The sequence below is a fragment of the Anarrhichthys ocellatus genome, unplaced genomic scaffold (assembly GCF_004355925.1).
Source record: "Anarrhichthys ocellatus isolate YVR2014 unplaced genomic scaffold, GSC_Weel_1.0 scaffold5, whole genome shotgun sequence".
NCBI classification, from domain to species: domain Eukaryota; kingdom Metazoa; phylum Chordata; class Actinopteri; order Perciformes; family Anarhichadidae; genus Anarrhichthys; species Anarrhichthys ocellatus.
Window position 1 is genome coordinate 7,779,569 of NW_022280035.1, and position 12,803 is coordinate 7,792,371.

Below are 12,803 nucleotides of genomic sequence, written 5' to 3' on the forward strand. Positions count from 1 at the left end.
TGCTTGAGAGCATCGTCTAATTAGGTCTGAAACCACTGCTTTGGTGCAACTCTTAAGCAGATTTATATTAAGACGATTAAAAAAAAAAAAGGCAAAGAAATACATCAGACATCTCGTACATTACATTGTGTGTTCGGACGGCCCAAAAGCAACAGCTGCAATTTTAGGCAGCAAAACAAAAGAACTGATTTTGTGTAAGAAGAAGTTACGCAGATCAGTATTAATCAGACATATATTTAAAAAAAAGACATTTAAAGACAGGAAATGTTGCCTTTACACACACCTCGTTCCAGAGTCGCCACATGAATGATGTGCAGTGCGGTAGCTTTTGCTCTCCAACACATTAGTCATCAAGAAGTGTCTCCGTGAAAATCATATTTTCTCACGAGGGTGGGGAGGGAAAACACAACAGTGGATTGTAAATCTGTAACATCAGCACCTTTCAGGAATAAAATATGTATCCTCACTAATATACTCCCCCTCCTCCTTTTCATAATACAGTACATACACATGTACATGCACACACAGACAGACACACACTCAACTTTCTCTCTCACTTAAGACACACTAATGTAAAGTACACACACACTGTACAGGTTAAACATAAAATATACAAATGCAGGTTGTTTTCATAAATTAGCAACATCACATCATTTTGTATAATTACTTTCTTTGACTCTTTAAATGCTATTTTCTTTTGACTTTGACTTGATTCATCTCTTCCTTACAGTATAACTTATTAAAAAAGGAGAGGACTTGGAAGATCTATTCTGGCATTTCATCACAACATGTATATACACATGGTTTTACAGTGTAGCAGTAGCCTGTGAAAGAGGTTTCTTTTCACTCAAAGATAAAGACTGTGAGGACTTCAAACCGACAGTATCTAATCCACAAAAGACATGTTACTCAAAGAAATGATAAGTTATATCATAGGCATTGTAACTACAGGTAAACTAGGTTTTTGACAGATATCGACTGCATTTGCACAAGCAGCCCGAGGTGAGCAAGAGCAACAACTAAGGCCAGTGTTAGTCTGCCGCTCTGTGTTGGTTTACCTTCATTACAGCAGAGCCACAACACCCGCGGCCCTCAGTTCACAATGTGCGTGCAGATAGAAAAAAAAAAAAAGCAGCAACCTCGGCTCTGTCTTGCACATTGCAAACACATATACAGTACACAAAAACAAGTATTTCCAGGATTATTAGGTCTATTTTCAACAGATGATCCTATCGGAGGCCTTCATTTGGCTTGATGGCACATGTTTGCCACAGTGGAAAGTGAGCCAGTAGGTTTCTGAATTACAGGGCTCAACACTTAACTGTGAAAGCAGCTTTTGGTTACCGAAACTGGAAATATGGTTACCATATTTGATATTTTGAGTAGAAGATACGATGAAGTTACACGTCAGCTTAATAATGAAAATCTAGCGAATGGCGGTTCATCGGCTCACCAATGGCTGCGCCAGCTCTCACAGCCTCCACCTCAGTATGTTTGTGAGTTAGAGGACTTCATGCTTTGCAGCATAATTCTCGGTCCAGCTCAAAGATGCTGGGATACTTCGCCTGGTTCTTTATCAGTAACTCATTAGTGATGTCGATGGGTTCGTCAGACTTTTCACAGTCAATCATCGTCTCTTAAAGAGATGACTGTGCACTTGCAAAGTGGTTCTGACTGTAACAGCAATATTTGAATATCACAAATTCAACAAATATTATTAACAAATGTGTATTCGTGGGTGCACGTTTGGCTGTTTGTTATCCTTATTTTTTACAGGTTAAGAATTGGTTTCAAATTTCTCAAAATGGCCGCCAAATGCAACCTGGCGACCCTTAACTGTCGAGCCCTGAATTTACCAGCTTCTTGCGTGCTGCAAAAAAAGTAAGTGTTTAGTGTTGATAGTGTTATACATCATCAAACAAAAGGCTTATGTCAGCATTCATACATTGTGTTTTTCTGTTCGCTACGTTGGAAATTAACAAAGCCCTACTTGCTGTACTTTCTCATCGACAAATGACTCCTACACACAAGTGTTTTCATGTTGTTTTTTTCCATTAAGGCCGCATCCATCACCCTCCAACAGAATTATGTTCACTGTTGCCTTGTAACTGCATCCATATTACTTCTGGGGAGTGATCTGTATGTGCTTTCAGCATCCCCCCTTCCCTCATGCTCCACATAATCCAATGACAGTCACTACAAGAGATTGCAACCTGTAATAATTCTTGATGATAGCAGTAATAAATGTGAAACATGTATTTTTTTTTTTTTTTTTCATCTTAGATGAAGCTATTGTGCAAAATATCTGCAGAGAAGCTAGAACTAAACTTCAGGAGGCGGTGGATTTACTTCTCCCTCCAAGCACGACTCCCGCTGGCACTGCATTTCGGGGAGGCTCTGCTGGGGACTCGAGGGCCTCTCCTCCACTGCTGCCATGCATTCCTCCGAGCACAGAATCACATTGGTCACAGACTTGCCTAAACTCTGCCTGCAGTTGATCTCTTCAGGCTTATCATGCTTTGACTCCTCCTCTCCTCCTCCTTGTTTCCGGTTGTCTCCTCCTGAATCTCTGGGCGGGGTCTCAAAGTCTCCAGGCTCTATGGGACTGAGCTGATAGTAGAGCAGAGACGTGGAGTCTTTGAGGAGGTCAGAGGGACTCTCCTCCTGGTTGTCAGTGATGCAGAGGACCGTGGCCCCCGTGGGGAACGGCCCCTGCAGGAGGACCTGCTCCACACCCGGCACCTCCGCCTGCTCGGGCAGCTCCCCTCCCAAAGCACCAGGCAGGAGGCAGAGACGCTGCTCCGCGAGCCCTCCAGCGCCCAGCTCCTGCTGCACTGTCTCCCCCGCAGCCTCCTCCCTCTCCCTCCTCTCCTGCTCCTCCGCGCTCTGCAGGTGCAATACGGCTGTCTCGTTTTCCCGCTCCAGAATGTCCTGCTCTGCCAGGAGATCCTGAACCTCCACCACTGTCTGCACCTCGCTCTCCTCCAGCTCAGAGTCCAGGCCAGCGGCCGAGGACAGGGCCGGAGAAGTGGGGCAAGTGGAGGAGGGGGAGGACATCTGGTCAGATTCAGTGTACTGGTCCCCTGTACCTTGTATCAGCATCCTCCTTTTCTCCAGGTCCAGCTTCATGATGGTGTGCAGGTAGTGAGTTCTGACACGTAGAGGGTTGAACTCGATGCGGCCCGCTACGTTGCCGCAGCCATCCCGAGAGCAGCCACACGGGAATGACATTCGATCCACCTGGGGATGAAAGCCACGGTCATTTCACTTCCAGTCAACTAGGCTAACACGTCACTGACTCATTTAGATAGGTGGTATATGAGCTGTATGTGCAAAGGACAAAGACAGATGACACAGAGATAAGAGAGAGAGAGAATATCTGGTTACTGTGTAGTAAGTCGGGTCGAGATGGAGAAAGTTAAAAAGCTAACTTTTTCTAATATCAAACAACTTGATAATTGTTCTAACAGGTATGCCACTATTAACAACATCAACAATGCCTGGGCTGTACCTAACGATTATTTGCATTATTGTCAAATTTGAACATTTGAACCATCAAATTAATCTATCATCAGAATAGTTGCTAATTATTTGTTTTTAAATGGTGTAGCTATGAACAATAGAGGGAGAGATACAGACTTTCATGTAATATATTCTTTCATTTTTAACAAATGTGAAATAATATATTTTATTTAATAATTGTTTATGAAAACAGTCATGCACATAAACTTATGCACAAAGCATCTAATATTCTGAATGTGTCAAAATGCTTTGACAATTTTGTTTATCATTTTCAAAATCAGTGACTTGAAATGAGCTGTACAAATAGATGATGATGATGAAATTGATTATTAATTGATTCACTGTATTGATGCGTTGATATATAAATTCTGCAGATTTCACTGCATCGATCAATAGAGTGCTGCAGGAATGAGTTGTTTGGTCGACAAAAACATGTCGTCCCTCCAGCACTCTATGAAAGAAAAATTCAATCTCAATGCATCATATTTTCTGCAGCCCTCTATCATACAGAAATACTTTGAATACAACATTCACAATTTCTAATAAGAAAAATAACTAATAATGGCTGATTTATTTTACCAAATGGAAACAGTAAAATCAGTCAAGACTACAGTGCACACGCACAGACAGTCCTTTAGGTATGGCTCTCAGGGAACACATTGTATTGAGCATTGAAGACTCATTTGATCCTCGGCAAACTGCACAGCGGCTCTCTTCTTTCTGCACACACACACACACAGACAAGCCAACAACCCTTACCTGGCACTTAATGCCAGCCTGGCTGCAGCCACAGTGGCGAGGGTCGCAGTACAAGCGGCAGTCGCAGCCGCATTCCTCCCGCGAGAGGCGGATGGTTCTGAGCTCAGCTTTCTCCCGGGCGTCTATGCGGGCGATGCCGGAGGCCCGCAGGAGGGCTCGGCGGCGCTTTGTGGGCAGCGGCTGAAGGAAGAAACAGTCGTCCACCTCCACCCCGTCCACGTCGAGGTCCTCGTCCGATACGTCCTCCAGAGTCAGCAGGTCTGCCTGAGCGCACTCCACCGTGCCGTTCCTCGTCAGCTGTGGACGACAGTCAGTGTAGGAGTGTGAGCTTGAGACAACAAGAGACTGAATCCCTATTTAAAGCTCAAGTGCATCACAGTTATCCTGAAGACTTCAAAAACAGCTTCATCATTTCATACTAAAACGTTCAAATGGACAATGTTGGGGAAAAGCAAGGAAGTGCATTTTGTAACCAGAGCCATCATTTAAAGGGCAGTGGCTGTATTTGGTCTGAAATAAGGATGACTCAACCAAAACTCCAGCTCTTTGGAAATTCTTTTGCACGGTGTCATGTATGCAGCACTTGATTTTGTGCATAAAAGTGACAAAAACATAAATCTACTTGTTTGTCTTTTCCAACTTTTCCAGTTACAAGTAAACTGACGGACAAATGTTGTCCACACAGCAGTGTAAAAGGAGAGTGAATGTGATTAAGAGAGCCTCATGTTAAATCAAGATTACAACACAGCTACCAATGTGTAGAATATTGAAGTTCACCTCAGATCCTTTATTTAAATAAAAGTACAAACGCTACAATGTACAAATACTCGATTAAAAGTCCTTCAATCAGAATCCCACTTAAGAAAATAACAATAAGTATAAAGTACTTGTTCTGCAGAATATTAGGCCTTGTAACTGATTCATAAGCAGCATTTTACTGTTGAAGCTGGTTTGAGTTGTAATAACTTAATATTTTCATAGCTAATTCCAGTGCTTCCAATCCTGGGGGCTGTGACTTCTCACAAGATAAATCTGGGGAGTCTTGAGATAATTAATGGGGTAATTAGGTAGGAGGAACATGAAACAGGTTTTACCCATAGAAATAAAATAGGAGAAGAACGGACATTCCCATTTAAATCAACGTAGCAGGATGGTCAGAGCAGCGGCCATTTTTATGTGTGCCATTGGGACCCAAAACAAGACACCTTGATTTACTTGAAACATATACCTTCATCTTGCGGGCGTTGAGCTTCTCTTGGCGCAGGTGCTGGCGTAACGTGTGCCGGTGGCTTGTTTCCTGTTCGCGGGCGAACTCGCCCAGCGTGTAGTGCCTGATGGAGGAGTGGTGACGGGCCATGCCCAGAGAGCTGCCCCCTTGGCTGGGCACGCTGGTGAATCCCTGCCGCCGGGGGAAGTAATACACCGTCACCACATCAAAACGTACCCGTTTCCCCCCCGGTGACGGCTTGTGCTGTCTGAGGATGGAGGTGGCTGAAGTGGGGAAAAAGGGGGCGGGGGGGGGGACATTTGGTATGCAATGTTACACATGAGTAATTAAATACTTTTGATAATGAATTGTTTTGAGTGGGTTTTAGAGTGTATTGCCTTTAACGTTTGTCTCCTGCTGTTCCTTACGGGTAAATGCAGTGCTGGAAGGGGGGTTGAGGCTGTCGCAGCTATCAGCGCTGTCGCTGCTGGAGATGTCATCGTCGGAGTCTTTCGGTGTGGAGAATGGAGAGCTGTGGTCCACCTCTTCATATCTTCGTTTGAGGCTGAGGGACGAACCTGCCTCCATGGAAACTTGGTGTCTGAGGGCACAGAGGCGTGAGTGGATTACTGAACGGGCTTACTGGGTACAGGCCCAGGGGGGGCTCAAGGTGTCAGGGCCTTCAACCACAAAATATCACTCAAAGAGACACGTACCGGCCAGCAAGAGACTCAAAATGACCACAAAGAGACATAAAACTCACAAAGAGACTCGCAACGACTAATAAAGGGGGCAAAACAAACACAAAAAGAGGCTAAATGGTCTCCTTTCATCTGTATTCCAGCTCCATCATTTCCTCCCTCTGCCCCCCCCCCTCACATGAAATCCTACTTTGAAATCATCAAGTCTAGAAACGTCACCATGGCAACTAGGCAAGCATGGTTAACGCGCAGAGCCTCGAAGCAAACGGTCTCGATGGCTTCTCGCTCTCTCTTCTCTCTCTCGCGTGTAGTTCCACTAGAAAGGATGCAGATGGGGGTCGATGTGAGTGAATCAGAAAGATGAGGCTGATCAATCTCACCGACGGGTTGAGGGCAAATAAGGTGAATGTAGGCAGCATGTTATATTATGGTCTGTGGTTAAACTGCATTTCACAATGTTTTTGTGCTTTCAATCCAAATAAATGAAAAATCATGACGACATGCCATAAAGACAGTGTGCCCATGATCCAGCTCATCATATTAGTATCGTCTATGAATCAGGCGCTTCCAAAGGTAATTACTAGTTCACTATGCAACTCTCCATCTGCACGAGACACAGTTTAAACTGGGTCTGGGTTAACACGTCACATGCTTCTGACAGCAACGGGCTGCATCTTCATTCCTAATTGGGACAACTCCAAATTAGGCATTTTCCACATTACCGAAGAACAAATCCAGCCTTAAAAAGGACTAATATGTAACATTTGTATGCTATCGTAGTGTAGTTTGTCCTTAAGTGTAATAGAGAGACAATGTTGAGAAGATGCCACAGAGACAGATCCAGGAGCTTACGGTGAATAATGAAACTGCTGCAGCCGTGGAGATGTGTGAACAAGTAAAAAAAAAACTAAAATAGGATGTGACATCTGAAACTAAAATCATAAGACCACCCGTGTTATAATGAATGTGTTGATGCATAGGGTGGATGTGTTGTGCACTGTGCAAAATCATTGAAATTGCACACAAATTCAGTTTTTATGTGGATTTTTCATCCATGTTCTTCTTTGGAATTAGTTGTTTTTTTTGTCTCGCTTATATTTTATTTAACACATCTGAAGAGGCTGCAATGTCTTAAATGTTCAGTCGAGATGCTATCATGCTTAAAGCATGAATGTGAACCATTTGTTCCACCTGGGGACTCCCAACATTAATAGGGCAAATAGAGCAGGGGGCTGAATTTTGATGGCAGGCTCATTTCCCTTGTGGAGATCAGACTCCTGTTCCTTTAAGGACTTAGTTGAATAGCACGCTTACACACCATTGTGTCTTCATAGTACAACGTTTTTCACCTTCAGGGATGTGCAGTGTCGGTGAGGTATTTGGTAAACTGTGTACATGCAGCGACTGACTGTGTTGGGGGAGGTTGAATAGTATAAGTCTAATAGGCAACAGCTCAACCGCCCTCTCTTTCCAGTTTACACACACACAAATAAAGACACACACACACACACAATGGCAAACCTCTAATGAAATACTAAACTCTCTTACCTGGGGCAGAAACAGGGACCCTTATTCCAACCAACTCGTAGGTAGTTTCCCTTTTCCAATGTTAGCTGCACATCAATCTTTCAACGCCCTATGAGCTGCTTTTTTTTTTTTGGTGTCAAAACCGAGTATCCAGACTGCAACCGTGGTGCAACGGTTACCCAAAATAATCTGGCCGAAAGCTTGCGTGACTGTCAATGTGCAACCCTTAAATCGGACTAAATTAGGCTACTTGGGCTCCATGCTCATTGTTCTGCACACTGATATGTCGCGGAGAGAGAAAGCAGGGGCTGTCTGTTAGACCTGCGTGCTTTATGTAAATGTTGCATGCCTATCTATTTAAAGGACAGACTGAAGAAAGAGGGGAACGTCATATGCGATTCACTTCCCAACATTTTCGGTGCAACGTGAATAACGTAAATGAGCCGAATGTCTTATCTTCCTGATGTAAAAAAAAAAGAAATTAGCTTGCGATGGAGAAATCCGCTGACATCTGTGTTCGTTTATCCTTCTTTTCTCGCCGGGGCGGGTTCAGTCGGCGGTGCTTATTTCGCTGTTGTCTCGCATTAACGCGGAATGTGGTTGCTTTTTTTTCTCTTAAGATTGGTGTCAAAATGTTGCAAATGTTGTAACGAGAAGACGCGTTTCTCCCCGTTTCGCTGTCGCCCCGGCCCCGTTTGTTACAATGTAACAATGGAGGAAGAAATTCTTCCCTGAAGCCGTATATATACTTATTGTGACATCACAGGCATGCCCTGCCCCGGAGCATGCTGGGAAATGAAGTGACTTTTTTTTTTCTTGCTTCTTTGTTCATATTGCTCAGAAACAGACGTGTAAAACTCGAAAGCATCTGGATATTAATTGCATTTAACATAAACCTGACTCACTCTGATGTACAGAATGTAATATTGTGTTAAAGATAGTTTCGATACATGTGCATGTCCTTCACATCTGTCCAGTAAAGGGAAAGATGTGCTTTTAATAATATGAAGAAAATAATAAGACCCTCCTTTTTTTTCCCCTGAGGAGATTAAGAACATTTACGATAGTTAAAAAAAAAAAAAAGTTTTATTTTTTGCAAACACCTCAAGGACACAGACAACAGATGGTGGCCAGTACATGGGTAAGCATTTTAATAATGCTGACAATATGGGGCTAAAATTGGGATCTAAAATTTCAATTTCATTAAAGCAGTACAATGGACTGAACATAAACTAACCATATCTCCTTACATGCAGCTCTGATGTGACCAACAGCTCAATTACATGTAGTGTTTGGATGTGGCAACGTCCAAAAACAATTATTTTAACTGCCAAAGAAACATGTGATTCCTTATGAAAACATTTTAAAATAATGATCTATTTACAAATAATGTTTAAAACACGTGGACAGGAGACAGCTTGATGGTGTAGCCACTGAGATCACTAACACAGACAGTGTTTCTTCATCATCATCATCATCATCATCGGTAACAACCACGAGCGCCAGTATGCGCTCTACACCAACTACAAGGATTTTACAGTGTTTGGGAGTCCGGAAAAAAAAGCTTTTTCTTCCTCAAAAGTAACATTTCAAACCAGTGAAAGACTGACATTGTTCACTTTCAAAGGACTAACGGATGTGATTGAGGACAGCTGGATTCCAACCGTTTCGCCTTAATGTCCTGATTACTGAGTTGATGCCTCTCGGGGTTCTTTGATGTGTGTGATTGTGTTTGCTATACCGCATTTCTTGCAGACTGGCTTCAGTGGATCCCAGTAAGCTCAACCTAGCATGAAGAGGAGCAATCACGCTGCATGGCAGGCTGAAAGTCAAGTACTGTCAGAGTAACTTTATGTCGTTTTTATGTCTATTTTGCATATTTGGTTGTTGGTTTTTAAAGAGATGACAAACTGTTTCTGAAGCACAGAGCTTTGGCACGCCAGACGCTCAGCTAACAAATAAACAGTGATGGCAGCTGTAGTGCTGAACATGTCTTTCACGAGACATAAGCAATCAAGGAAAACGCAACCACTTAAGGGAGACAATGGCAGGGCGACAAGGAGATTGTTCACTTCACTGTGGTAACAGTCACTACCTCATAAGTAAGACAATAAGGTAGAGTGAGGAGAGGGCCAGGTGCTTTAGTCACACGGTCCTCCTAGCAGCCTCGAGACGTTTCTCGGGGGCGTCCCCATGTATTCCAGGAACAGCGAAGAATATGAAGCTCTAGAGGGGCTGACTGGATCGGGTCTAAAGAAGAGAACAGCGCTACTCTCCTGCGCAGTATTCACTTCAAGATGATGTGGTAGCCATCGTTCGTGTCATCTGGAGAGAAAAAAGGAAAAGAAAAGCATAGCAGGGGAGGGCGGTATAAATAAACTTGCAACGATAAGTTCATCAAGGCTCCACGTTAAATATAGAAACACATTAATGCCACACTCAAATACCTTTCATTGTGTCCAAAACGAAACATACTTCATCCTGGAAGTTCTGAATCATCTGTTAAAAAGAGTGTAAGTGTTTAATGTAGGAGGGAAACAAGCTAAAGTTGTTTACAAGCGTGTGCGCGTGTCCCAGGTTACCTGGGACTGAAATGTGAAGAAATTTCAGAAACTTTGCTCGGCCGTCGTCAGGCTCTCGCACAGTTGAAGTGCCTTTTATCTGAAATGGTGCAGTGTATACCCAGCTTACAGGCAGTGAGCAGCAGGGTTACTTACATCGTCACTGACCAGCACATGGATGCCGGTGGGACCCTGTTTGAAGATCTGATTTATCTGCCTGGGTGAGATGTTGAAGAGCTGGGCGAGCTTCTCCGTCAGCTCAGCAGATGTGAGCTCCTCCAGGTAAATGGCGTGATATACTGCAGAGAAAAGCGGGTACAAAAACACAAATTTTAACTTCTCACACAAGTATGTGTTGCGAGCCGGTGGCCCACAGCTAACAGTGCAAACTAAAGCGAAAGTGCTGATACAGCCAACAGTGTATACCTGAGGGGGAACCTAGAGATACATTTAAACTAAAAGGAATAGTTTGACATTTTGGGGAATGCGCATATTTGTTTCGTGCCATGAGTTGGATGACAAGATCCATTATCATGACTGTGTCTACAGCCAGCCGCCAGGAAGCTTGGAAATAGTTAGTGTAGCTCTGTTCAAAGGTAACAGAATCTGCATACCTGCACATCTTAAGTTCAATAATTAACAAGTTATATAATGAATCTGGTTTGTTTTATCTGTACAAAAAAAGTGTAAAAACATCAAGTTGGTCTCACTGCTGCATCGCCATTTTCTGATATCTTGTGGGGTTTGTTGTCAATTGTCCACCTATAATAACCATGAGCTTCTCAGATGTGATTGGAAGCCATCGCCCTGTTCAGAGCCGTGTGGAGGAAATATTTGTCAATTCACTACTATATTCTGCCTTATGTGGTTATTTTAATGTTAGGATATCGCATCTTTTTCCTCAATTATTGCACTTTTGATGCACAACTATCTCTATTTCCACGGCCTCAGTTGGTTAAATGTGATGACAGGACTGTAAGAATTGTAATTACGATTCAAATTTACTGTCCAGACGTCAGATTGGTATCGATCTTCTCATTTAACTCTCAGAAAGAAGGCAAATATTTCCAATATTTGTTAAAACGATTAAGTATGACTTCAAATGTCAGCAACAGGAAATTCAAGATAAAACGTCACAGTTTTTGGCAACAGCTGTTTCAAAGTGATGAGGGTGAGGGGCAGTGTGAAACATCGTTAAAGCAATGGCTGCATTGACAAGATATTGTCAAATAGTTTCATGCGTTTGAGGATATTCACAACAATATTGTTTTATTTTATTATTCCAGTGTTTGACATGTTGATGTAGAACAGGCACTGACCAAAGAACGTGTTGGCGGCAGCGTCTCCGTTTTCATGTTTGGGTTGCTGCTCCCTCGCCTGCTGAGACTCCTGGCAGACGTAAATGGTCAGCCTCGGGCGCACCACCCTGTCAACAGCGTCCACAGAGAGGAAAATAACCAACCTTTCATTCTTGATATATTAAGAAGTTGACAGTTTGTAAGATGGGAGTCGATTAAAGAAGACCCACCGTCCCTTCAATGCATTGAAGAGTCTGATACCATCAGCTGGACCACAGATCTGAATGACATCCTCCCTGGTCAGCTTCAACAGATCTGCCCCTGGTACACGGAAACAAGACCTTGCTGAAGAGCATAAAATCCTTCCCTCTCAGAATTACACAACAAGTTTGTTTCAGGGGCCTCAGCAGTTGCAACATGTGCAGCAAAATTATAAAAATAACGTCATAGATGCATGTAAAGGATTAATCACACAAAGGGCATGGAATTTCTCTTTGTGCATGTTTTACCTCACGCCTCTGTGTTAAAGAAGACGGCACTGCATTGTGTCATGTTGATACAGAAATATTTTTAAAAAAAAGGTCCAACTGCTGTTGTGACAAATGACCAGAGCCCATGAACAGGGGCTTCAGTCCAGCTGTTTTGATACGACAAGGAACAAGTGTTCATTTGCAAGTCTGTACTCAAAAGCCGTTACCTACCTGAGAAGTTGGTGAAGAGCCGAGAGAAAGGTGAGAAGCGGTTTCTTAAGAGCCACTGTTGTGCATCCTGTGGTGTTGCTGTGGGTAACAAATTCTGAGGATAAAAAAACAACACAACCCAGAATAAAACGCTTAATTGCAACAGTCTCGAAGGGTTTTAACAAGTCATGTATGAAATGACTGTCATTTTCTAGAATGACTTCATGCCATACTGTTTAACCTACACTAAAGAAAACATTTAAAATCAACAAGACACATGGAAACACAGATTTGACTTGGACTTAATATCAATAAGCCTGAATCTATAGAGTTAATTTATAATGTGGGCAAACATAATCCAACACTTTTATTTGTGCAGAGTAGAAGTGCCGTGATATATCGGTATTGACAATAAGTTGATATTTAAAAATGAAACCTTGATATCATATTAATGATACACATATGCTAATATTGTGTAAATAATCCAGCGCCTCTTAAATCATTGTGTGTGTATATATATATATATATATATATATATACACACACAA

At 42.7% G+C, this 12,803-nt stretch overlaps 2 protein-coding genes across 3 annotated transcripts in view; both read right to left on the minus strand.

The window, feature by feature from the left end:
* Positions 1-542: 542 nt before the first annotated feature.
* On the minus strand, positions 543-8,730 carry csrnp2 (cysteine-serine-rich nuclear protein 2). 2 transcript variants are annotated; one of them, XM_031845119.1, is made up of 5 exons: positions 7,738-8,730; positions 5,917-6,089; positions 5,510-5,772; positions 4,282-4,578; positions 543-3,240 (listed from the first exon to the last, which is right to left on the minus strand). In XM_031845119.1, the coding sequence occupies exons 2-5, from the start codon at positions 6,074-6,076 to the stop codon at positions 2,323-2,325; spliced, it is 1,638 nt and encodes a 545-aa protein (XP_031700979.1). In that variant the 5' UTR covers positions 6,077-6,089; positions 7,738-8,730; the 3' UTR covers positions 543-2,322. The 2 variants fall into 2 exon arrangements, with proteins under 2 accessions (XP_031700979.1, XP_031700978.1); XM_031845118.1 differs by having other exon boundaries at positions 5,887-6,089.
* Positions 8,731-8,811: 81 nt separating this feature from the next.
* The window catches only part of tfcp2 (transcription factor CP2), an 11,413-nt gene continuing 7,421 nt past the window's right edge, over positions 8,812-12,803 (minus strand). Inside the window, exons 11-16 of the mRNA XM_031845121.1 lie at positions 12,277-12,370; positions 11,806-11,896; positions 11,597-11,703; positions 10,434-10,576; positions 10,164-10,215; positions 8,812-10,041 (exon numbers count right to left, since the gene is read on the minus strand). Of these exons, the coding sequence (XP_031700981.1) occupies positions 10,004-10,041; positions 10,164-10,215; positions 10,434-10,576; positions 11,597-11,703; positions 11,806-11,896; positions 12,277-12,370 (525 nt within the window). The 3' untranslated portion in view covers positions 8,812-10,003. The remainder of the gene's footprint in view (positions 10,042-10,163; positions 10,216-10,433; positions 10,577-11,596; positions 11,704-11,805; positions 11,897-12,276; positions 12,371-12,803) is intronic.